This window comes from Barbus barbus, assembly GCF_936440315.1.
Source record: "Barbus barbus genome assembly, chromosome: 27".
NCBI lineage: Eukaryota > Metazoa > Chordata > Actinopteri > Cypriniformes > Cyprinidae > Barbus > Barbus barbus.
Genome location: NC_136755.1, coordinates 7,819,428 through 7,846,823, shown reverse-complemented (window position 1 = coordinate 7,846,823; position 27,396 = coordinate 7,819,428). Strand labels below are relative to the sequence as shown.

Here is a 27,396-nt window from a genome sequence, read left to right as displayed (position 1 = left end):
GGTTGGGCTTACTTTTGCATGAATTACTGAATCAATGCGGTGTGGCATGGAGGCAATCAGCCTGTGGCACTGCTCAGGTGTAATGTAAGCCCAGGTTGCTTTGAATTGTTGTGTCTGGTGTCTCTCATCTTCCTCTTGACAATACCCCATAGATTCTCTATGGGGTTCAGGTCAGGCGAGTTTGCTGGCCAATCAAGCACAGTAACTCCATGGTCATTGAACCAGCTTTTGGTACCTTTGGCAGTGTGGGCAGGTGCCAAGTCCTGCTGGAAAATGAAATCAGCATCTCCATAAAGCTTGTCAGCAGAAGGAAGCTTGAAGTGCTCTAAAATTTCCTGGTAGATGGCTGCATTGACTGTGGAAACTTCACACTGGACTTCAAGCAACATGGATTCTGTGCCTCTCCACTCTTTCTCCAGACTCTGGGACCTTGATTTCAAAATGAAATGCAAAATTTAAATTTATCTGAAAAGAGGACTTTGGACCACTGAGCAACAGTCCAGTTGTTTTTCTCCACAGCCCAGGTAAGACGCTTCTGATGTTGTCTCTGGTTCAGAAGTGGCTTGGTAGCCCTTTTCCTGAAGACGTCTGAGCGTGGAGACTCTTGATGCACTGACTCCAGCTTCAGTTCACTCCTTGTGAAGCTCTCCCAAGTGTTTGAATCAGCTTTGTTTGATAGTATTCTCAAGCTTGCGGTCATACCTGTTGCTTGTGCACCTTTTCCTACCCAAATTCTTCCTTCCAGTCAACTTTGCATTTAATATGCTTTGATACAGCACTCTGTAAACAGCCACAGCTTTCAGTAATGACCCTCTGTGACTTACCCTCTTTGTGGAGGGCGTCAATGTTCGTCTTCTGGATCATTGCCAAGTCAGCAGTCTTCCCCATTATTGTGGTTTCAAAGAACAAGAGATACCCAGAATTTATACTGTATGGATGGTCATTAATTGAAACTCAAATATAAATATTCTAATATTTTGAGATACTGATTTTTGACTTTCATGAGCTTTAAGCTCTAATCAACAACATTAAAACAAAACTTTTGAAATGTTTCACTTTGCATGTAATGAATCTAAAATATATGAAAGTTTCACTTTTTGAAATAAGCTACAAGAAAAAAAAGAAAAAAAAAAAAGAACAATATAAATTGAGATGTACCTGTATTACTAGTATATTTTCAGGCAAAACAAAGCAGGAAACTAGGACGCCATTTGACAAAAACACATACACAATGTTAGTTTAAAAAAAAAAAAGCTTTATTAATACCTCTCGTTCAAAGAAATATAAAAGATTGAGAGTCACTTCTATATTTACAGAGCATAGTTTTTGCTTCAAACAAACAGAAACAAATCCTACTTGTACAAATTGAAAAAAAAAAATCTCTCCTGCTGTGACAGTTCGATATCAGATGTCAGCAGTAAAGAAAAGTCCTCTTCATCTCTCATTAATAGTCTGTGCAAAGAAAGAATGCATATCAAACACAGTGTTGCTGCTACATTAAGGCAAACCCCTAGGAACAATACACTTAAGAAACTCCTTGGTAAAGTGACAGTGTCGATTAGATAATTTTTTTAATCTTCCTACAGAAAACGTCCCACATCTTCCACAAAAACAAAAGCATAAAAAAGGTCCAAATCTCTTAAAACGGTTAGCATTGCACAGAGATCATTCAGTACCCTTTAAATTCAGAGCAAATCACAGGATGACCATAACGCTGAAATAAAAGCATAAACTTCTGGGCCTTAAGGAGTGTTTACCAGTCGGGTTTGGAAGCGATGAATATACATATGAATAGAGGATCAGTAGTTTGACGACTTCCTCTCTGCTCAAAGTGCTGCGAGGGTTTGTGCCCCTTGCCATAAATACCTCTTCATTGGCATGGAAACTATGAAAACCTCAAAACAAATCTAAAAAAACTCAAATCCACTGCAAAAGAAACAGTGGAGGCTGCATATTAAAAGTAAAGCGTAAAATTCAATTAAATTATGGAAAAGAAAAGCTAGTTCCTAAAAAAAATATCTTCGTGGCATACAGATTTGTGCAGGTTATGAGGCGCAAAAAAAAAAAAAAAAAAAAAAAAAAAAAAAAAAAAAAAAACACATTCTGCATGCTGCTGCGTGTACAAAAAACAACTCAAATATATTTATCAGATCAACTGATACAATTAATTTAAGAGACAAAACAGTCACAAACATCACACGAGGAGCAACACAACCAGCGCGGCGCTCAGACTCTTAGTCATCCACTGCATCAACTGAACTCAAAAGTCATGTGGAAGAGTGGCAGGCAAGCTTAGTTTTGGTAGATCTTCTCCGTGGTGTTGTATTCGGTAGTGCAGGTGTGGGAGGCCATGCCTCGGTGGATGGGTTCGGGGCTGTTATCGCCGCCGATGGTCAGGTTGAGCAGACTGGTGCATGTAGGCAAGTAGACATGCTGGACGTGTTCCACCTCGGACCGACACACCGGGCATGACTGTACAGAGACAACAACAGACTTAATCAGTAAGCATTCACCACTATAACATGCTAGGACTATTGTTATACTGCCTGCAAATAAATGACATAAGTCAAATGGTAGATCGTGGCAATTAAGGCTGGGTGGCATATGTGGTCAACAGAAGAGATTTTTTCTTACTGCTTATTTCCCGGTAGATGTATTTGCACAGCAATTAGTAGTTTCGTGTTATTTAAGTGTGAGAGTGCTAAAGAAACACGCAGCAAAGGACCAAAATAGGTCTGACCTGTAATATGATGCTGAGTTTACTTGTTTATTGGAATTAGCTATATTTCCCAATAACATCATAAAAATCAGCAAAGTTGTAAAGTCATTTTGTACTGATGTCATTTATTATGAATAAATCTTTTGGTTTATTTCCATAAAATTGTAAATTAAAAGAATAGTCAAATAAGAAAGTATTTCAATTCACTGGATTATGCAAAACTAAGCATTGTTACAGTTATTTCATATCTAAATTTCAAATAAATTTTACTTTAAGAGTTTAAATTTAAAGACCTAATTTTTTTTTTTTTTTTTTAACACTTTGAATACATGCAAATCTTTTTTGTAATCTGAAACTATTAAAAACTGGTTTTGGAAATTTAAATAAAATTACATTAAAAACAAACTTCTAAAAATGTTTAGAAATGTTGTCTTGACAATTTTGTTCTAATAAAATTATTAAAATAGAAATAAAATTAAATTGAAGCTATAGAAGTGAAGAAAAACCCAACAAAATTCAAATGAAAACTGGAAAGTATAAAAGCTAATTTAAAATAATAAACACTATAATACATAATACTAAACACTGAATGTGAATGCAGACATCTTAGTTTTATTCATTAAGAAGTTTTTAAATTTACAAGAACATTTATTTATATTAATGTATTTAATCTCTTTAAACAAATCAAATTAATTCATAAATATTACACTTTTGATGAGTCACATCACATTAAATTTTGCAACCTGAACTAGCCTTGCCTGTCATTTACATTTATTCATTTAGCAGACGCTTTTATCCAAAGCAACTTACAACTGGGGAATACATCAAGCGATTCATCTTAAAGAGGCAAATAGACACAGGAAGTGCTCGTAATACCACGTTTCAAGCATTGTTCAAATAAGTACAAACTCGTAAAATTCTGATATTTTGCATTTCAGTTCCGGCAGGTGGTTGCACCACATGACTTTAATTTGTTAGTGACTTCTTAAAATATATATTTTAACAAAACTTTAAGATATACATTTTTACTACTACAGCTACTTTTCTTCATTATCATAACCAAAACGGCTTTATTACTTTGACATTTGACAATGTTGGGTAAAAAGCTCCTAAATGTTCTCTGACCTGCAGCTGTTCAGCACAGTTCTGGCAGCACACCATGTGACCGCAGGGGCAGAACGCGGCGTCAATCTCTTCCTCGCAGCACAGCATGCACAGCAGCGCCTCCCGCAGTTTCTGCAGCTTCTCCTGCAGCAGCCGGCTCTGCTGGCAGCCCCCGCAGTCCAGCACCCCCTCCTGCTCACGGCACAGCGAGCGGGACGACGGAGTGCGCTCGCCCGGCCTCGACATCATGTCCACGATTCCAGCATTGTACAGCGCGCGTCTGGCGTAGTCGTACACTTCCTTGGAGGTCCGCCGGATGTCAAATACATACTTCTTGCCCATGTTGATGTTCTCATTGAGGAAAAGCGAAGCCAGGTGACCCTTGAAATCCCGGCTGTATTGCATCATGACGGCATCAGTTACCGTGTCACACCTGCAGACAAAAACAAGAGCGATCGGTGAGCGAGACTGCATATTACACACTAACACATTATGTGCTCTGCGTCTGCCACACAGGAGCTCAAACGATCCATTATCCATCAGAGATAACGGGCTACTGGAAAGGTGCTGTAGTTGTGAAAATGAAGGATGTTGCCGCTTGTTAGAGTTCAAGGGTAGAGAGCAGTAGATGTTCTTCAACGTCTTGGCAATAAAAGCTCTTATCGGGGGCTGAGGAAACCTGGTTTAAACCACATTTAAACAGGTGTAAGCGGTTTTATTGCCAGTCTGTCTAGAAGAGTCTTTAAGCAGGCACAGAGCAACATTAAACAATCTGTGTAAAGATGCATAAATGCCACTTCAGAAGCACTTCTGTGCCACCTTTGCAGTGGAAATTTGCCATCGGTTGAATAATGGGAACATCACAATGTCTCCTAAGATTGAACGAACCCCAACATTTTAATTGTCTGTTCATCAGAAAGTTCCAGGTTATGCGTCACTATAAAATCAAAAATGACTTAATTTTGCTTAAGGAGAAGCACTTAATTATGTTCTGTGGCACTGTGACATTTCCATTACAAATCAGCACATTTTCCCCATCAAAACATTACTATATTACAATGAGAATTATCAGTGAAAATTAGATTAAGAGGGAAAGGACACTCATGAAAACTGGAAGTCTGCTTTTAATAGATGGGATTTTATTTATAGATTTTATTTTATTTATTGACTGATTGTATTATGTATTTATTGATTCATCGATTGTATTTTATTTAGTCAGTCAATAAAAAAATAATAATAAATGCACATTAAATCCAGTCAGTCAATAAATAAAATCCCCTAAATAAAGAAAAAAAGTGATTGATTAATAAAATACAATGAATCCATTCAATGAAATCAATCCATTCTGAATTTATTTTATAAAATGTTTAAAAATGTTATTTTAGAATTCAGAATTGTTACAACATACTTTTTTTTTTGACCCAATTGTGCAGCTTGCTCTTAGTTACTTTGTAATCTGTTTAACGGTGCAAGACATTCTCTCAGCTAGCGGTTTACAAAGGCCGAAGCTGGTTGTGCAATAAACTATGCTCAGAGAAAGTCCAAAACAAAAGCACAAAATTCTGTACTTTTCTGACAACCACACAAAAACCAGAAGCACAAAACTGCTGACAGAGGCTATGAAGAAAATACAACAGAACATTTAACAACAGCCAGGCCAAAGTGAGATTTCCTTTCTATCATAACAATGTGTAAAGAACAACATATGTTGAGTGGTCCAGACAGGTAAACTAAAGCATGCTAGATACTCAGTCACGTAACAGAAGTCGTGAGCACAAGATGTGTAGTGTTAAGCCTGGCAGAGCTGCACATTAACAAGAGGAAAAGATAATGATGTTTTAGAATGCAATGATGCATTATTGTACTCAACGAAGGGTTTTATGGTGTCTCACCTGTAAAAGGCATGCGTTTCGGTGATGGCCCGATACAGACCGCTGGCTGCTCTATTACTGATTAACTTGAACAGCAGGACCACACTGTCGCTGGTTTCCTTGGTGACCGTCAAGTACACGCTCTTCCCTGATTGCGTGGCAATTTGTATTATGGGATAGGATATCCTGCATTGAAAGGAAAATGACGCATTACTGAAAGGCAGCGACGGCACAAACTGATTTCATGTTACATGATTGATTCTGATGTGAGCTGGGCGTTATTTTATGACAGTTACGCCATCAAGAGCACTTTATCCCATGCCTAACCTGTTAACCAGACTGAAGTCCTCTCGGCAGATAGCGATACCGTCTGGTCCCACACCGATAGCCAACCTCTGTCCTTCAGCGTCCCGCACCCAATGCCACTCCACCCCATAATGCTCCAGAGACGACACCAGCTGCAGGGCCTGGTACTCCACCGATGCCTGGCTCAGACCCTCCAGAGCCTTGTGCTTGGCTATGATACTGACAAAAAACAAGAGACACATTGAGCCTAATGCTGATCCTGTGAAAAGCAGGACAGAGGAAGAAAAATCTGTTTTGAGATTTACTTTTAGTGTGTGACCAAAGAAAAACCTTTAACAAAAAAATCAAATTACTATTAAACTAATAATCCCTTTTATTACAGCTGGTAACATATGACAAAACGGCAATTACTTGTATTATGGCTAATGACTTATTGTTTAAACTGGAAACAGTACTTAAGAACTGATATTATCTGCTTCCAGTATCAGCATATAAAACAGACTGGTAGATCATTTTAAAAGTACGTTAACATGTGCGTTAACCAATAAAGTTGCCAATATATTGTGCATAAACTAGTAGGCTAAAATAACTCGTCAGTCACTGACAAAGTCCATGGCTTCGTGCTCCCCTGTATGAGGCCCTGTGATTATCTTGTACGCATTAGTCTTTATTTGATTCGGTGACAATGATAATTAATCACTACAGGCAGATCTAATGAATCCTCTTTGATTGTAGTTGATTAGGTCGTCTGTTATCTAACTCAAACAAGCTAAAGAGTCTGAACAGAACTCTATAAAAGGAGCAGTGTAATTAGTCAAACAGCATTAGGAGAGCTTTGTTTACATCCGCGCGGCTCTGGATAAGATGTTCACAGGAGTGCGCAGATTACAGCGCAGCTCCCTTCACTTTCTCCTAACAACCAGTTTAAAAATGTATTTGAGGGTTAACAAAAAAAAAAAACCTTTATACTGAAGTAACAGTAAGAAAGTACACCGTCACTTCTCTTGAAAATATATATTTAAAAATATATTAAAATAAATATTACTGATATATTGCTGATTTTATTGCATTTTGATCAAATAAATGCAGCCTTGGTATAATAGACTTCAAATATATTATACCATCCATTAAAAAAAAATAAACCTTACCAACCCAAACATTGTGTATTTAAAAAAAAAAAAAAAAAAAAAAAAAGCTGATAAAGCAAGTCTATGAATCATCTAATCAAATTATATATTAATAGAAAAATATTGCACCACATCAGACAACCTCAATTACTTTATTCTCTCCAATCGATTTATGAAATGGATAACCTAAATTATCACCTGTAAAAAAGGTAGGTTCCGGGTTTAATACAAGGAAGATAAACTCTACAAACAACCATTTATGATTTTCTTGATTACCACAGCAGATGTTTGTAATAGAAAAAAAAAAAAAAAACCCCACACACAAGTTGAAAGTCACAGAGATGATAGTGAGTGACATTTAGTTTGTTTACCTGTTGATGGTGGCTTGGTTGGGCTCTGTGGCACAGAGTTCAGTGTACCAGTATTTGGCTGTGTTCTGGTTATAGTCACCGAACTCTGCCTGTGCCAGGAGGGCGCTGAGCTCTTCGGCCTGTTCAGAGCACATCCGCAGATGTCCACGATGCAGATCCTCTTTCACATGCATAAAAAACAGGTGTCTGTGGAGCAGAACAGAAAGACAAAAAAGAGAAAGTTAGTTACGAATGGAAACAAGTGGCTGGTGGTGCTGTGGAAAGTGAGGGAAGCACATATGGATGTCGACAGGTGGTACGACAGGAAAGCGAGAGTGATCCACGGCTGAAACAGGTGACGAGGAACTTTCATTACAAAAACACGTCTTGCACATGCTCTTATGTTCTGGATCCATCAAGCATTTTAGCATGATCCATGAATAGAGATCATTTGTAGGTGAACCGATCCTTTAAAAAGGAACAGTGAAAACCAGAAGTGGCAAAAAGTCAATTGAAAATAACAAAAGGTCAAAGGAAAAGCAGAAATGACGGTTTCAATTCGAAATGGTCACTTTCACTTCAAAAACCAAACAGGAGAATATTGCAACTGCATGCGTGTGTGAGAATTGGTTTGACCTTTGCTCCAGTCTCGGTCTTATCTCTCGTGTCTGTTGCTTACAGTTATGCGGCTCTTAATGCAGAACGCTGTCGGCATGTTTCCAAACGATAAGCATGCCATCTCAAACAAAGCATGAAAACCACTCACTACTCACTGTTGACAAAGCTGACAAATCCCTGTAGCTGTAATTCAGGTGTGCTAATTGTGTCTTACTGAAGATGGATCTTTTTTCAGCTGTCCGTGGGACTGTCCGTATTTATTCTTTGATCGATCAATGACAGAAGTCTCAAGGATAAAACTTGAATTTAAAGTCACAAACCAGGCTTGCAGCCATGATAACTCTGCTTTGTTATTGACTGATTCTCTTTAAGGGAATGTTTTTCACCTTGACCAAGTGTCAGGATACTTCCTGTTCCACTGTAAAATGTACAGATAAATGGAATTGAATTACACCATAACAGCAAACAATAAGGTATTGTGCAGATGCACAATGATTTACGTGATTAGTCAATAAGTTACATTCAGTAAATTATTAGAAGAGCAGGACTGAAAAATCTGGAAGTTATAATTGCACATTGTATAAAAACAAAACAAAAAAAAAAAAAACCACTGTAATCATGTTAAATTAAAAGTTTCTTTAAAGTAGGCCTACATTAAATCATTGTTTAAATATTTTTTTTCATTCTTTAAAGTACGCTTATTTTGATGTGTTGCCTAACATACTAAAGCACAGGTAAAGTAATTGATTATAATTTTGGTGTCATTTAGTATTAAAGTTAATATTTGAAGTAAACTGATACTTCATTACAAATGTGTATTTACAAATACAAATCAAATGCATAACATAAGTTTCAATAGAAATTACATTAAAATATATTCTCATAAATGCTTGTACGTACATTCAGCATTAAAGATTAACTATATTTCAAAAGACTGAAGTAATGAAACTAGGAATAAAAAAAAAAAAAAGACGTGACTCTGCATTGTGCATGAAAAAAACTGAAGAAAATATTATAGAAAAGACTATGTAAATAAACTATGAAACAAATGCTTATTGCATGTCTGCACTGTGCATGAACAAACAAAACAAAAACAGAAATGTAAAAATCTGTGAAAAATTTCTGTCATACTAGAGTTAAAACTAAATCCAAATGAGATGTTATTAACTACTTAAAATAAAATTTTTTGATTAAACAATTGTAAAAGTTATTTACTTGTGACACTACTACCACCACTTTTTTTTTTTTAAGATTAACAAACATGTTTGTGTGTGGTTTTGCATCTGCGCCATACTTCTGTTCAGTGAAAAACAAGTCGAATTTGTCTGAACCGTATCAGCAGCTCATCTTCTCCCGTGGTTCTTCACAAATCTATCTAGTAGCATCATGGGTGAACTACCACCTAAAAACCACCCTTCTTCCTGAACTAACCAGCTCCAGCAGGTTTCTGTATATCTGATCCAAAGCCCTTATGTCCCCCTACCCTAATGTCCATTTATATCCACTACAGGACACAATGTCAAATTTTGCAAGTCCCCCGAGACTAGGTTTGGAGACCAAACAGGGCTGATGTTTTCCCCCAGCATGCCTCTGTTCCCCCAGCCAACAGAGCATGGGAACACCAAAAACAGGCTGGGAGATACTCCTGCTCTGCACGCAGGCGATGGTTCTTTAGGAAAACAAACACTGGCATATCAGTTCGTGCAACGCTGCCGACAAAAGCCCCGGGCCGATAAACATTGACTTTGGATGAAAAAAGACACTAGAAAAAATGTGGAGAACGAAGATTGAGGTGGATTCATAGGCCAGACAAATAAACAAGACCTGCTGTTTGACAAAGGGAGTCTCGGCCGGCCTGACGAGGCACTTCCCTGTGGTGACATCAGACTCATGTGATAAATTACCTGGCAGGCAAAACAAAGGCGGCTGATGGGGGCAGGGAGACAGAGAGGTTACTAGCGGTCAAACTCCAGCTACTCCAGGCCAGAACATGCAGCGCCGGTTCAGTCAGGATCATTACAAGACTAATCTTAGAAACACGCAGCTGCGCTGATGCAGCCACTCGACATCAAACACCACCACACAATGTGATTTTACCACGGTTAAATGCCTTTCCACACTGAGCGCAAAAAAAGCTAAACGAATTTCGGTTGCAATGACGTGCTGGAATAAAACAACAGCTTCCTATGGATGCTTCCACATAGACCGCGAACAGTCGCGCACCGAAAATGCGAAAGGTTTTTTTTCGTCCAGTACAACGAATATTTTCAGTTTCGCAAAGCGAAAACACGGGCCGTCCAATGAGATTTGAGTTAGGACCACGTGATCGGAGCAGCTGCTGTTGCACAAAAGGCTGAGAATGGTGGCGCAGTTTCGAAAACTGGTGTAAACAAACACCGAAGATGAGTATTCCGGATAAGAGAGTGGATGCGGAGTTCTTGTTATTGTTGGTATTTGAGAACAGATTTATTCTCACAGGTTGATTTTTCTACACATGAAATATGAACGCAAAAAGACATGACGACGATATATTTTCTGTATGCGTTTTGTGTGCAGCTCATGGTATTTTTTATAGCAATAAAGGATGTTTGACAGTGTAGCGTTATTAAACATACAAAGTGCATGTGTCTGCTTATTACAGAATCAAAATCAACTATAAAAAAAACACAATCGGAAGTTATTACAAGCACTCGATGGTTTAAAGTGGGTAAGCAAATACATAAATACATTTTCAAGTGTAGCTTGATGCTAATTGTACTTCTAAATATATTTTAGGATGTAGCCTATTCTTGTAAGCATTATAGATAGTTTGTGTTTCTGGTGTAGAACCAAATTTTGTTCATCTTAATTTAGATGTTAAGTCCGTATACGAGACACATATCTGAGGAAAAATACATCGTTGGTTGGCGCCCCCTAGTGTGCAGGCGTGAATTAGCAGAAGGCGAACATTCGTTTCGCGCTCCGTGTGAAAGCAACGTCCGTCGGCGATTCGCCTCGCTTTTTCGCGTCGCACTCAAGTGTGGAAAGGCCTTAAAAAGGGGACTTGTTGCCAAAAACTTAGTGACCATTGAAAATCTCAAATTTATTCATATAAATGTCTCATATTGGGCACACACAAAAATAAAACCAAATATCATCAATTAAATCAATAAATAAAGAATAAATGTAAACGATTTTATATTATTTTCTGTACTTTGAGATAATACTAATGAAAAAAGGGTCAAGTAAGTGTACTTAAATTGCACTTGTAACGAAATGGACACTTGTATTTTCTGAAATGCATTGTAATCGTGTTAAATTAAAAGTTTTATTAAAGTACTTCAAATCATAGTTTAAATATTTTTTGTTCCTTTTTCCATTGACTAACAAAGCACATAAGTAATTGATTGTAATTGTGCCAAATTGAAATGTCATTACAAATGTGTATTTACTAAATTTAATCAAATGCATGAAATAAGTTTCAATAGAAGTGACGTTAAAGTATATTTTAATAAATGCTTGTCAGTACATTAAGCCTTAAACACCATTTCAGAGACTAAATTAGTATTTATGAAATTGCATAAAGATACTTTTTTTTTTTTTTTTTAAAAAGCACTCAAATTCGTCTAAATGCATTTAATATAAAATTTAGCTAGATTTAACTAGAATACATTTCCATTTAATTGCAATTAACATTCAGTTATTTGTCCAAAAACATTACACTCAGATCACACCAAGTGCACTTATTATGCAAATAATATACTTTAAAAGGAGTGCAGAAAGTTTTTTTCCCCTCACAAGGGAAAAGACTTGATCAGCTATGAGCAGCTGAGAACAGCCGGTTGTGGGGGAGTCTAAAGTCTTAATGATATCAGATTAGTGGGCATGAGAGGGGGTCTGGGGGCCACACTCGTTCTCACTACATCTCACTTCATAGCCTTTTCAGCAAAGTGAAAGTAAACGCCGAGTATGTGTGCACAAGGTCAAACATTCATGTTATAAAATATATGATCCTGCCTTTCTGTAGCCTTCATCAGCAATGCCACTGCACCGGTCTGAGGCGATAAGTTAAACTAGAGCACAACGCAGTCAGTTTTTCCTACCATTCAACTCTACATGTTTTGGTTAATGCCTTTAAAAGGCATCCAACACCCCATTAGTTTGCATTTACTACATAAATTTACACTAATACACTAAAGTTTTAAATATGATTGTCGCACCTCAACAACAAAAGTAAAACCTTCCACTAATATCTTCAAAACAAAACTTAACTGCACAAACATGCAACTCTTTTCTTTGAGGGGCCTACATTTTCTCAGAAGTAAATGATCTCAGAGTTCCTCACAAAAAGAGACCAAGAAATCCTCACTTTGCAGGAGGAGCATTTGATTGTGTGACTGGAAGAATTCAATTAAAACGCCTGTACCGTTCTGCTGACAAGAAATGGGTCATGGCATGATATCTGAGAGCTTGAGCTTTGCGAAGGAGGCCTTTTGTGGGTTTGAGGTTTTGCCTTCAAATGCAGTGCACTTTCTGCAGAACTTCCTCAGATGTTTGGCTGTTAAGTAAATCTTACGACAGGCAGAAAGAAAATAACCTGAATTACTCAAAGTTAACAATTTATGGCATCGTCAATCAGATGATCACTTTGGGAGACATTGAAGGGTTTAACTAAATGGGCTGAAGGTTGGCAAGACAGTAAATTTTAGTTTTTTTTGCAAACCTACTTTTACATGTTAAGCATTTCACATGTTCAAGGCAATCCTGTTTAACTGAAGTTGAAAAAATACACAATTTAAATATTATAAATATCACAAATAAATTAAACTGGGAAACATGACGTGTAGTAAGATCAAGTCCTCTCCATAACCTTACAAGTCACTGTTTTTGTTCTCACTAATTCTTTCCTTTCTAATTTTTTTTTTATCTTCTCCGTTACAGGCAGACTCATTGTTGGGGGCCAGATGTTTGGGGGGTCTGCCGCAAAGATAAAAACATTCCTCTGAAACGAAACGAGAAGCTTCTGCCCAGAGACAGCAACAAAGAGGCCAATCTGCACAGGAGTTTCATTCTTTCAGGCACCCTTTGAAACAATGTGGCTTCAGAATTAGTCAAATAACATTGCTGTGAGCCATGTGGCGGGGGTTACTCTCAGTCAATGAACTCTAGTAAACCCTGCCACCAGCTCTAAGCATCACAGGTAAACAACCTCCTCGCTAACCCACAAAGTGTTAATCATCACGCGCCCAAACACGCCGATAAATTCGGGTATTCAAACAAAGACATGTTTGTGAGCTAACGCCTCTGGTAAGTGATGCGTTCTGCATCAACTTTGCAAACGGTAATAATGCCGTAGGCTGAAAAAACTCCCACAAAATTAAGTTCTGCGCAGAGACAACCCAACATCATTTCTGAGTAATACACACTCAGCTCAAGAGAGGTGTAGGTTACTATAGTTCATCCACAAATGTGGTTAAACCTGTTCTGCTGTCATCGAAGCGCATGTAATCCAGTAACACGGTAAAACAAGAGAGCTCTAGTGTTTTAATTCATAAAATGATCATTAAATCAAGAGAAAGAGAGCTAGATGTAAGCTCAAGGCTTAACATTAACATCTCACATAGAATATCACACCTCAGTTTTGCATTTGAATGTCTATACTTCTATATTACACTAATTAATGAAATAAGCCTCAGACAATGCTCAAGTAACTTGGCACTGAATCAGAAATGTGACTTTACATGGGAACGCCACAGTCATCTTTTTAATTTTTTTTGGCCTTGTGTCATTTTCTGAAGTAAAAAATACTTAGTGTTTATAACTGAATGCAATGCCACCTACCACATCTATATTTGTGGCAAGAAACAAGTGATTTTTTTTATTAATCTGTTTTTCATCTGAAACCTCTCACTTCATTTGAATAATTAACTAAAAATTACAAAGCCATAGCGAAACCATTACAGCCCAAAATATGCCTCAGAGATATTGGAGGATCTTCACCCACTTTACCAATGAAAATTTTAGTTAGTCTAGAGCAATTTCAAAATGGACATTTTCTACCAACCATTGGACAGGACTGATTTTGTGCTACACTAATGGCCATTTTAGGTCTGAAGTTGGAAAAGGGCAAGAATGGTACTAAAAAGGAAGAAAAAAAAAATTTTTTTTGCAAACCATTCCCCATGTTATCATCACAGCTCAAGGTTTCAACGTATGTATGCCATTCGCAAAGGCTTCTGTTTTGTGATCCATATATCAACAGGATACAGGAGGATATTGCGCGTCATAGTCTTCCTGCGGTAAGGAGGTAATCAGGAGCTTACTGGGATTGCCGAAGTTCTTATCGTTCTTGTTAGGATCTGATGTAGGGAGAGAGGTTTGTCTCTGCAGTTGTCGGTTTATGCTCGTGTTGACCCTGAATAGCACCCGCTCACCAATTCCTGCTGACAACACCCAGGGCTGACGGTGAAGATAACCAGACCTGAGATCACAGCAGCAAGTTTTGCATATTTGCAGGCATAAAGAAAACCAGCGGTGTTACAAGAATACAAGTGTAGATGTTCTCATGTTTCTGAACAAGAACCAAATAGCCAAGGCAAGAGTATGTACACGACTTAATCTTAAAAACATTATTTGCTGCTCTTCCCAATGGGCTGAAGCTAAACCAGTGCACAGATTAATGTTTAAAATAGCCCTTCTCTTATTTAAAGTGTGCTGTGCCTTTCCTAATGGTGCTGGCCTCTGTGGATCAACATCATTCAGTCCTGATGAGAATGCCAAACACTCAAGCCCTCCAAAACAATACAGGCATCTTTACACAAGCCCAGCACGCATAGCATGCCATAAAGACTAGCTAGAGGATAATCATGAACATGCCACCGTTGTGTAGTGCCGACTACTCACTAATGACCTTAATTCTCCCTTCATAACAACAAAAACGGTGTACATCAACCGCTTTGCAGCCAAAAGTGGCCTCTAGTATGGTTTAATGAGGTTCAACAAGGTGGCATTAAGGCATCTACTCATTACAGTTTATGCAGTGTCAGTAAGTAAACACTGGCAAATATTTATTTTAATGGGGATTTGCATGAATGCATGAAGTGCGCAAGGATTTGCCACAGCAGCGCGCACACACACACACACACACGTCAATTAAAAAAAAAAAAAAAAAACCTGTGTCAGAGCTTTTGCTAGTTTGTAATGCCTTTGGGGGAGAATTGTTTACTCGGTCACATGAAGCTGCATTTGTCTCCGAATCTGATATGGGATGTGACGTTGCCAGAAAGAGTTTTAAAAACATGTCAGCCAACACTTGGCTTGACGTGAGTGTGAACATTATGTCCGATTATGCATACTGAAAATAGAGCAGGACAGATTAAGAGATGCTTTTTTGGAGTGGTGTTTCTTTAACATGCGAGTGTTTGTGGTTGGGAGAAGAGGTGGGGCAGCTCTGATCCTCAAAAGATCCAGTAATTCTGCAAGCAGGATTAGGCCCTCAAGGCCAGTGGTTATCTTTAAACTGCACCTCGTTTGAGGATTTTGCCCAGCCCATAATTAAAACAGAAAACATAGACTTCCAAGCACTGGAAACAATCATTTGTGCCGAATCCCTTTTGCTGTACTAGTAAACATTTCTATCTGGCAATCATCCACCAGCACTCTCCACCGAGGAAGTATAATGATCTATTTTTGGAAGATGCACTAATACTAATGAACATGAAGAACTGTCATAATAATGGACCACAGACACAAAAGCTGTTCCATTTGGCCCGCTCTGGGGCTTATATAAGCGGCTCTTCGGCATTCAGAGGCCTGTGCACTGTTTAGTGCATCTTACATAACAGTACAGACAGAGATAGAAAAGGAAGTAGAGAAAGTGTGAAAGCCCGAGCATCTAGTCCTAGTCCTGAACTGGTACAGAGGTGCAGCAGGGGTCGGAGCGTGGCCCTTTCTCATTCAAACATTTCCAACTCCAGAATGTCAAGGTACACTGAATTTGCTTTTTGTAATGAGGCAAGCCATTGAGAAAAAGACTTCAGTTAAAATTATTAACTGAATCCTTGTTTCCAGAACCTCCCATTCAACCAGTCAACTTAATTCTGATCAGTATTACCCACTTTTTTAAAGATCCAATCAATTCTGATAGATAAATCTTAGTCCCGCCCCCTTTTTTTTTACATTAGAAAGCCAATTTCACTCAGAAATGTGCAACACCATAGAAGTGACTTGTGAAGGTTGCCACCAAAATTGAAGGTTGAAATCAAAAATTACCACCAGTGAACCACAGTTCTGTCACAGTACTTTTTTGTAACTTCCAGCAAAGGTTGAATCAACCACTCTTGCACCTGTTTGTAATGTGCATGAGTCCTCATGAGCTCACTTTCAGTCGTAAATCAGCACTTCGGACCTCTGTAATGGTTTTACAGGAATGTTTGATCCCTTACAGCTGCAATACATTCACACATTTTCTAAGATGACCTCAAAAGTTCCAGACACAAAATGATGAGAGAGAATGGCAAACTTCATGCGCATACACAATTCCACTTAAAATGCTCTGTGGGGAAAACCATGTGGCTTCAGGCTGCATTTGTATGAGTTTGTGGTGAATATATGCCAGAGCTCACTGCCAGTCAATGCGAGGAGCAGTGGAACGCAGTGTCGAAGTAGGGCAGAGGTCATTGCACAAACAAGGTTAGGGAACATGACCCTTGAGGCTAGGTCGCATCATGCATGCATGTGCACGCACACAAATCTACAACGGTGCCAAAAAGTTAACAATGGACTGTTTTCATGTGACAGCAGCCTGCATTACACTCAGAAATACCAGGCAGCCATTTATATTCTGTTATGGGCGTCAATTTCTCCATGTAGTCGATTACTCTTGTATGGTTCCCTTGACAAAATTAGTGTTTTATACTTTGTGTTTTTAGAGGAATGAAAGAACATTAATTATCAACTTATCGTATCAGCCAGAATTTCACTTTCAAATGGCAGATATTAAAATGAGTGGTCGACCGATATTGTTTTATTGAAAGCCGATGCAGATATCTTGGAAAGCAGGGTGGCCGATATAATTTGATTTATTTTTAATTAAGATTTAAGAAATTTGAAAATGGATACAAAATATAAGTTTAAAATAAACACATACTTTAGATGGCAAAGTATTTTCACAAATAAATAAAATATTTAAATTTAATTAAAATGAAAGTAAACACCGTAAACAACAGGGCACTCAGTATTCTGGGAAGTTTGTGCGCATTGGGAATCTTTTTGTTTTTCAAATAAAGCCTCATTTTACATACAGCACACAGTGAAACTGACATGAATATGACAGTGGGCAAATGCATAAAGCTCAACATAATTTGAAATCACGAGTTTACAGTTTGTCGATTGCTCGTCTCCAGTGAAGCTGAAGTCTCCTCCTGTCCGCATTTAATTTGCACGGACTGACTTAGTCAGAACTCTTAACGACGACAGCGAACAAGAGGGAGAATGTGAGCGCTGTGTGCTCAGGCGCTGCCGTTAAGCAATATGCTAATGTTCCATTCTGAACACTGCCAGCTCCTGCCACATATAGGGTACAATGACTGTATTCATTGTTATTCAGTGTGCCTCACATTTTCTCTTCCAAATAATCAATCTCAGCCTGATCAAAGCTTTGCTCTCATCCTGATGTCGACAGTGAAACAGTCTCAGCCCCTGCCATCTCAGATTTTCCCAACATGTCAGTCTTCACACACGGCAAGACGTTTTTGTGCCCATTTGTAAGGCCGCCCAGCTTGAATGAAATTACGTGTGGCGGCTCTAGGGGTGCGACGTCCCTCCACCTCACATCAAGTAGTTTTGGGTAAAGAAGCGCAACGTGTAAATTTTTATTACCAGTCCAATTTTCTCCCTCCCCCCAAAATTCCTCAATCTTTCCATCCGTCGTCTGTCAGTAAACCCTGCTAATCTCTCTCAGGTCAGCGGAGAACCAACCAAACCAAAAAAAAGGGGCTTTTAAAGTTACAAATCCTTACAAAAAAAAAGGACACTCCAGGAAACGGAAGCACACATACGCTCTGCCTAGAGAATGCATGGATGTGGGAATGCCTGCGGGATCTGGCACGCCATGCCATTTCATTTTATTGAAAAGGACCCAGCAGAGTTTGGAGAGCACAGAACGCGGGGCTCCAAGATGGGCTGCCTATGAAATAACGGCACACAGCAGATACCGGAGGACGATAGAGTTCAGTGGGGTTGAAGGTGGTACACTGCAGGTACATACTCACTAAAAAGTTCAGTTAATGAAGTACGAATGAGCATGTGCCACTACTTATAACATCACACAAGGAGAATGTGAAAAAACAAGAGAGACTGGATGAAAAACCTTGTTAACACCTGTCTGTGCGGAAAGAGTTCATTTACATGACATGCATTGTATCTACCCAGTCAAATTATCTCTGGGGAGGAAGTTGACTGCCGGAGCGCTTCAAAACCTCAGACTAACAGCTTAATTTCATTTTTGAATTGCAGAGCCCTATCCAAAGCGTTCATTTCTTCAATTTTAGTTCAGAAAAGGAAAAAATGGAATGGAAAACCATAGAGAATTTAAATGGAAGAATGTCCCTGACCACAGAAAACAATTAACTCCGTTACAGTAATCAGTTGTTACAGTCTGGGACTTACAATAAAAGTACACAGACTAACACAAACATTAAAATGCACTTTATTTCCAAAGCCACAAGACTAATCTGACAGAATCTCCTACTAACCTTGCTAGTAAGCAAACAGCAGTTGCATTTTTGAGGGATAAAAAGTGAAGCTCTGATTTTTAAAGCACTTGTGAAATTTTACATTCATTATTTCAGTATTATTAATATTTTTATACCATTTAAAAAAAAGTGAATTCTCAGTTTTTTGTAATTTCATTTTTATTTAAATTTGAGTAATTGTTACATAATTCTTTTAATATTAAATTTCTACGTAATTTTAAAATTTTAGTAATTGTAGTTTTTCCAGTTCAAGCTCATCTCAGTTAATTACAAAGGTAATATTTTCATTTAAGTTTAAGCTTTTCGTCTAATATTCAACCATTTCAATGAACAAAAATTATTTTAGTTAATAACACTGATTCTTCACAAACATACAACATGCATGGTCATAAGAGCAGAAAATAGGATACAAATAAAATGGACAAGGATAAGCGGTTATATCACACTAGTCTCATCATTGCACGTAGTTCTTAAAAGGGACAGTTCACCCAAAAATTTTAATTTGGTCATTATTTACTGTGTAAAACTGTAACTTTCTCTAATATGAACACAGATGATTATATTGAGAGAAATGCCTTTGTCTCAATGATCACCAAAACTGTCTGGTTACCAACATTCTTCAAAAGATCTCATTTTGTTTTCCTCAAAACAAACTCAAAGTTTCGGAATGACATGAGGGTAAATCACAGAATTTTCTTTTTTTTTTTGGTGAAATATCCCCTTAAGTCTTGTGCTTATACTTTCAAAACAGTCTGAGTTTTAACATTTGTGTTGCCCATGTACGTTCACTGTAGTTTACTGTAATTTTTTAAAATAAAAATAACTTGGTCAAGAATACCACATATACTGCTACTAGAGTTTAACTTGTAAACTTGTGTTCTTTAAGCTGTGCTCCACATTGGTCTCAATTGGACAAAGTAACAAAACTCCACAGTTGCAGTGAATAAAAGAGCATGAGGTGGTGGTGACTCTGCCAGCTCAGTCTCTGTGGGTCGGAGCTTCTGAGCAGGGGGATCACATTTCCTGCTGCCACTCATAGCACAACGACCTACAGTAACCCACAGGGAGCAGGGTTATTACAGGGCAAACCACTGTACTGAGAGAAAAAACAAAAAAACACCTTTACAGGCTACTGTGCAAAGTGCTCGCTCTCTTTCTCTACCCGAGACACATGTGAAGCTGAAAGAACACTCAAAACCAGCATTGCTAAATTAATTTAATATGCAACATGCCCTAGATTTTTTGTGGTTATATCTTAACACAGTCACACTTTAAAAACAAGATATAGCTCAAGTCGGGCGTGGAATTCACATTAGACAGTGAATGGAAGATAAATGGCTTTACTTCCACTAATATCACACAAAACATGCATACACCCACATGCTCAGTTGTCTTTGTCGTTCTTCTGAATTTCTCTCTAACTTTATTGGAACGGAAGTTTAAAAAGGTCTCTACTCGTAAACGATGATGAAATGTTCTCGGTCACAACTTCCTCAAACAATATCCATTTCTTTTTTCAACCATATACGGACACCTTGGCAATTGAATCGCCATCACTTTTAAATATCTGAAAGTATACTCTTAACATCAGTCAGTCAAGCATTATAATATGATAATTAAGTAGGCCTATTTAATGACTTTAGTAATTAGTAATTCAAACTTGGTAACCATGCATGAATGCATATTAGTCATTTTAACTAAACTTGGGACTGGTGGTGGTGCTTTTTTGGTCAGTGTTTCTGTAAAAAAATAAAAATGGGAAAAAACTAACAATAATACTGATAAGATACTGATGATGACAATAAGGAGGAGGAGGAAGAATAATTCTATTAATAAGAACAATATAAAACGCACTAAGGATTAATAAGCTGCTGGATTAATGAATATTAATCAGGTTGTCTGCATTCGCTCAAACTGATTTGCTCAAATCAAAACAGGGACGATAATAGGTGAGCGGCAGCCAATGAGATTGTCGTTTGCACATTAGTTCCACCCCCTACCAGAAAACCCGGCAGTTCTTAAAAGCTGAAGTATTCCAAAAGGAACGCTGTTATTTTGACAGGAAAATACAACAAAGAATATAGTTTACATGTAGCAAGTAATTTCTGCATGTTATGCAAGTCTCTAATACACCCTTTCCAACAGCAGGAACCAGGTACTAGTTCAGAGCCAGTTCTATTGCCGGTTCCTAGTTGGTGAGCCCTTTAAGAACCGGTTGCTTTTGCAGAGAGCCAATACAGAGCCAGGTCTTACTAGGGGTGGCACGGTTCGCGGAAAAAAACCGAACCGCACGGTTCTCCACACACGGTTCGGCACGCGCTAGGACCGCGGTTCAACTGAATTCTGACAACGCATGTGGTTTGTTATAAATAACACGTAAAACAAATAGGGTTCGGCTAATGTATGTTTCTGTTAATGGATGCGCATTCTGGCTTCCCAGTACATTATAACAACAGCGATGAGAAAGAAAAAAAAAAAAAAAAAAAGTGGACAAATCATTCACTCTTGTTCAATGCGAGTGCCGTATGCTGGAATATGAGCATTTATTCCGTCATCACCCGGGTGCTGTTAGCGCGCGCACAGGTGAGACCTGAACAGCACACGTTGATGTCGGTGTTTAGACTAAAGTCATGTAAGCTTTGCCAGCTCAAATATTTAAGAGCCAGAGGACGCGAGCTCGCGCGCGCAGTGAGAAGATTTGTGCGTGCGCTCATCAGAAGCGCACAAACCTGCGCCTCAGAACGCGCACAAATATGAAGCTCTCTCTGAAGTATTGTGTTTTAATGGATAAATTCACACAAAATTCTGTCAAAATGCCCGTCTTGGTAAGTATCCTATAGCAGACATAGCCGGCTGGGCGTACAGTATCAGTGCTTTCTCTTAAAGTGACAGTTAATATTAAATAAACAGCAACAACAAAGAAATCACTCACTGCTCTTGATTGAATCGCTTTTGTAACTTTAATAAAGAGTAATCTTTAATTTATACAGTCAAATATGCAATGCTGTTTTACCTTTGATTACTTTAATCGTACTTCAATTTCTGTACCTAAAAAACCCCCTGAAAATCAGATTATTTTATTTGTATCTTTACTCTATTGTATTTTTATTTGTGCTGTTGCTTGTAGTTAAAGGTCTGCTTTTATTTGTGTACACTCACAATGAAAACAAAACAGATTTTATATATATAACATGTAATAATATTTAGCATTTTCACATCAAAATAAAAAAAACTGAGCAAAGTAGATGTCTTTTTTTTCCCTGTTGTACCGAAATTGTATCGAACCGTGACCCCCGAACCGAGGTACGTACCGAACCGTGACATCTGTGTACCGTGCCACCCCTAGGTCTTACGTCACTGAATACGTTTCATATTTCGATTCACTAGCGCGGCAGCGCCAAACACAACAGACAGATCAGCACACAACACACTAAAGCACCACAAAAGCATAAAGAGCCATCTGCTTTCCAGTCGCTCCCACAGCACCCCGATGGCTTGCACCGACCGGTCCGCGCAGTGCTGATCCATCCCAAACAAGCCTAAACAACTATCAACAATGGCCGACGTTGCGTTGCTATTGATGTTCATATCTTTGCGAACATACATCGGCATCCAAACACGGCAAATCCAACGTGTTCAGCTGCCGTTTCAAATATGGCGGTCCAAAGTTTCTGTCGTCTTGTTGGTCACGGTAACCCCGCCCCCAGCCCCTGACGCAAGCGGTTCTTCCTTTAGCACCAAAAGATTGCTGGGCTAGCTTACAAACTGCTTTTCCTGATTCGGAGCTGGTGCTTTGGGTGTCGAAAGACAACAAACCGGTTTGAAACTAGGCTTTGGCTCCGAACCAGCACTGGAACTGCCTTGGTGGAAAAGGGGTATTGCTCTTTCTTTCTTTGTGTGTGCGACAACGAGACATGCGCCTTCACACTAGAGCTTACGGTACATCAAACACAGGTGTGCTGCACATCGCGATGGAGAGTGAAGCTCTGAAGCGCTCAATCATAGTGTTCGGCGATTGAAAATATATCTGTGCTAAACTTATGTAATACACATGGTTTTTTGGGTGTACATACCTCGTCTGCTCCTGCAGAATAAGGTGAGGCTCCACGAAGAACTTTACTCGAAGCCGTAGTCTGCAGGGCGTGAGATTGTCCATCTGCTGGGAGATTCTGTTCCTCAGGTTCAGCCACAGGTTCTCTCCCTTACTGCCAGAAAACTGCAGCCCAAAGTAATCCACCTCAATAATTCCCAACTTCCGACATACCTGTCACCATCAAAGAAAGAATCACATTTTGTTAAACATCAGAATTTGTTTCCTTGTCCCCTTAAACTTTCTTTGCGGCGATAAAAGCAGCTGGACATTATGCCCATCTCTTTTTGTGTTTGCCATCAAAGTAAAGCATTTTCTTTTTTACCAGAGAATTGTGCCATAATTTACTCATCCTTATTTATGGACAAATTATTCCTTTAACCATAAACTTTGCTAAATGTATTAGTTTATAATATAATACACCATGGCTTTACTAGAGTAAAAGTGTAGTAACCATGGTTTTTTGGCACATTGATTACCATCTGTATAACCAGTTTTATTACAAATACCATGGTTAAACTATGGTTAGTGTTACCATGGATTAACTATAGTAACCGTGTTTTTTGGGGGGTTTATTTTGTAGTAAAATCATGGCTTATTTTAACAAATCAAGATCAAAAACAAACTGTTATTTTAGTTCTCAGGAGGCTATTATTTCTCCTCAAAGTCTCACTTATGTAATAGAGGCGAGAAAAATCCCTTTAAAGGGCAAATCTGAAGTCCAGAGAGGAAAAATGAAGCCTTTAGACATGCTATAGAGGGAAATAAAGTTTGTACAGTTCATAAAAATATCCTGGAGATGAAATGCTTACACAAGCGAAATTAATTCACTAATTTAAGCCTCGTTACATCGCCATGAAAACGCAACAAATTCCTTTAATTTCATGTTCTCAAAATTGGTGCTAGACTACAAAGTTTGAGGTTTGTGCAAAAATCATACAATACAACTTCAGAGATGTCCTTAAAACATTTATAACATGTTGAAAAACCATCCATTTTGTGACTTACGTCGGAGGTGGTGTAGGATCTCCACGCACGAGCCAAACATCTGCAGCTGAAGCGAATGAACTTTAGTAACCTCGAGCATGCCATCACACATGCACGCACTATTGTTTAGATTAACCAAACTTTTTTTTTTTCTGAAAATAATCACGTAAACGTTTAACCTACAAAACAGTGTTTGTTAATTATCATGCAAAATCATTTAGTTTGTTTTGGAACAATACAATATATGTGCAGCCTAACATTTGATTATTTGTGTGAATGATCTAACGAAAGAAATGTTCGAATGGGACTTAAAAATGATTTAAGAACATGCTAAAAATATTTAGTCATGTTCACCCAAATAAACGCGTGAAATAAAAGACATAAACAGACTGCTGTTGAAATCAAGTTTCCGTGTGCTTCATATAAACTCATTCATTCCGCGCTCAGGCTACAGATTTTGTTTTTCAAAATTTGTTCTTTTCAGTAACGCACGAGGGCTGGTCGTATACATGCACGCTTCAAAAACGTGTAATAATCCATTTCACATTAAGACTTTCATTCATCATCTTACCTTATTCAGACAGTCCTCTCCGTTCGCCTTCGCGTCCACTTCAATCTCCATCACCACCGCGTCCGGTCGAGTTACATGGCAGAGCATTTTGGAGCGGTGTTTTGTCTTTGGTCTACCCGTCCTGTACGAAAAACAGTACAAACAGCTTTCACTGTCGTCCTCTCTAAACAGCCTACATCAGCCCTCGCTGACTTTCCTCAAGCCTTCTGTCTCTCTGTGGCTGAGCGCTTCCTGCTGTATATGTATACGAAGCGCTGTTTAAACCCCGCCCACTCAAACCACAGCCAATCACACGAAGCGGATCAAAGCCTACAGCGAACGCTCTGACAGCAACAGAAAGCCTGCCATGTTCACTTAGTAGTGAATACTAGACGATACGAGCGTCCCCTTCAGGTGCGTTATATTTATGAAGATGCTCGAGTCAAGTTGATTTACTTCAGACAACAAAAAAAGAGAAAGAATGTGCATTACAAATATGCTTAGCCTACACATGTACAGTACATACACTAGTGTAGGCCTACACTGTAAAAAAAATCAACCAGCTTCAGCAGATTTTTGAGTTCTCTCAATTTATTTTTGTAGGAGATCCTCAACTTTTTGTTGTATAAACTTAAAACAACAAGTTGAGAGAACTCAAAAATCTGCTGAAGCTGGTTGTCTTAAAATTTTAAGTTGGCTCAACTTTTTTTTTTTTACAGTGTACATACTGCAGAAATACAGTAACATCCTATCACAGATTATTAGATAATCTTATATACCCCCCCCCCCCCCCCCAAAAACAAAATAATTTCCCCCTATATATTCCAGTTCACCAGTTAACATGCTAATGATCATGATTATAGGCCTACATTTATTATTTATTTAGGCCACATTAAAATGGAGCTCACATTGGCCTCTATCTATCTATCTACAGTTGCATGCGAAAGTTTGGGAAACCCTTGCAGAATCTGTGAAAATGTGAATAATTTTAACAAAATAAGAGAGATCATTCAAAATGCATGTTATTTTTTATTTAGTACTGTCCTGATTAAGATGTTTTCAATAAAAGATGTTTACATATAGTCCACAAGACAAAAAAATAGCTGAAATTATTAAAATAACCCCATTCAAAAGTTTGTGAACCCTTGGTTCTTAATACTGTGTGTGGTTACCTGGATGATCTATGATGTTTTGTGATGGTTGTTCATGAGTCCCTTGTTTGTTCTGAACAGTTAAACTGAGCACTGTTCTTCAGAAAAATCCTCCAGGTCCTGCAGAATCTTCAGTTTTCCAACATCTTTTGCATATTTGAACCCTTTCCAATAAATACAATTAAATGCAATGTATTAAAATACAATTAAACAAAATTATATATGTGTTTTCAATATAAATTATAAAAATGAATATTTTGCATAAAATAAATATTTTGTGTGACAAAATTAAACCTCGCAAGAAACTTTACTTGAAGTTCGATTGCTTGTCCTTCTGAGACACTATTTTATGATCACAATTACACTTGAGTACATCCTAGCAAATATCTCTTAAGTAAGAATGCGGCCCAACGCCAGAGCCTGCGGTCTCATCCAAAGCCAGAAGACGGATGGAGTGAGTGCCAATGTATTACTGATTTGAGATTACACTTCACATGTATTATGCATGTTTGCTTACAACCCTCCCTTGAGGAGTGTGTTGACACTGTAAGTGAGACATCAGCCAAAAAGGTTTTGATAATGACAATTTAAGTTGCTGGAAGAAAACAGAGAGGGGAAAAAAATAGCAATTGAGCTATCAATGCAGTTTCCAGTTATGTCAGACCAGCGGTCCACAGGGACTAACTTGTGTAGTCCTCAGAATGACCTTGCATTGGAGTCATGCGAGACAGCCCCAGGACAGACACCCAGCGCTCCAACACCTGTCCCCAAACTCCACTCAGTGTTCCCTGAATACATCACATCAGGAAAGCAGTGTGCTTGAGGCTGCTTGGAGAAAACAAGAAGCGTGAAATGCCAAGACGGATCTTTTCTGCTCACCGTAGCCTGCCCACACATTGCCAGTTTGAAACTTTTTCTCCACAAGCATTCACAGCCAGACATGACAACAGTCTGACTAAAGTTGGCTGCACAAACAGCAGAGAGTGTCCATGCAGTAACTGTTTCTGCAGGTGTGCTTAAAATTGTTTACAGGTGATGTTATGAATAAAGAAGTGTAAAATTTATTCAAATAAAAAATGTGGTGTTGATGGTCTTGGCTCTATCATCATTTACTCACCCTCATGTTGTTCCAAACCTGTATGAGTTTCTTTCTTCTGTTGAACACAAAAGAAGATACTTTGAAGAATGTTGGTGACCCTACAGTTGACATGTAAACAGTTGAGTTTTGATCTAATTTCTATGATATTCGCAAACAGTGAATTACTGTCGCACAACTCTGACAGAAATTCAATGATGTCAAGACTGTACATGGTTGGTTATCAAGGCACACGTGATCCAAGTTGGCTGTAATGCTTTCTCCAATGGTAGACTCGCAGATCCCAAAATGAATGCTGCCTTCACGTGCTATAGGAATTATCATAAATATGAGTATCCTAAAAGGAAACTGGATGTGAACGGCCTCTCAATTCGTATTTACTAGAAACTCAAAGATAATTTTGATACCAGAGTATCCGAGCTGGGCGGGCCATTAACTTTAAACATGGTGGAGGGGACAATGATTGCTGCTGTCAATGCTATTCTTTATTTTATGTTTTCCCTCAATAACTACATCACTTTCTCTTGTTGCTAAAGTAGTGTATTTATAGTGTGGGGAATGTTTATTTTCTTGTCAACCAATGGGATGCTACATTTTATTCTTTCCAACAACAAAGCACGTAAATGCGACAAGCTCGTTATCACGACTTCATAAGTGGGAAATAGGACATTTCCGATACATGAAGGCAGCATAT

At 38.4% G+C, this 27,396-nt stretch overlaps 1 protein-coding gene across 3 annotated transcripts; it reads right to left on the bottom strand.

The window, feature by feature from the left end:
- Window positions 1–1,235: 1,235 nt before the first annotated feature.
- Window positions 1,236–25,994, bottom strand: LOC306846963 (E3 ubiquitin-protein ligase MYLIP-A-like). 3 transcript variants are annotated; one of them, XM_079380692.1, is made up of 9 exons: window positions 25,918–25,990; window positions 25,628–25,770; window positions 24,477–24,597; window positions 22,902–23,092; window positions 7,499–7,684; window positions 6,022–6,219; window positions 5,716–5,880; window positions 3,845–4,256; window positions 1,236–2,472 (listed from the first exon to the last, which is right to left on the bottom strand). In XM_079380692.1, exons 3-9 carry the CDS (start codon window positions 24,561–24,563, stop codon window positions 2,293–2,295), a joined length of 1,419 nt encoding a protein of 472 aa, XP_079236818.1. In that variant the 5' UTR covers window positions 24,564–24,597; window positions 25,628–25,770; window positions 25,918–25,990; the 3' UTR covers window positions 1,236–2,292. The 3 variants fall into 3 exon arrangements, with proteins under 3 accessions (XP_079236818.1, XP_079236819.1, XP_079236817.1); XM_079380693.1 differs by having other exon boundaries at window positions 25,628–25,994; XM_079380691.1 differs by lacking the exons at window positions 25,628–25,770; window positions 25,918–25,990 and having other exon boundaries at window positions 24,477–24,729.
- Between the last annotated feature and the right edge of the window lie 1,402 nt (window positions 25,995–27,396).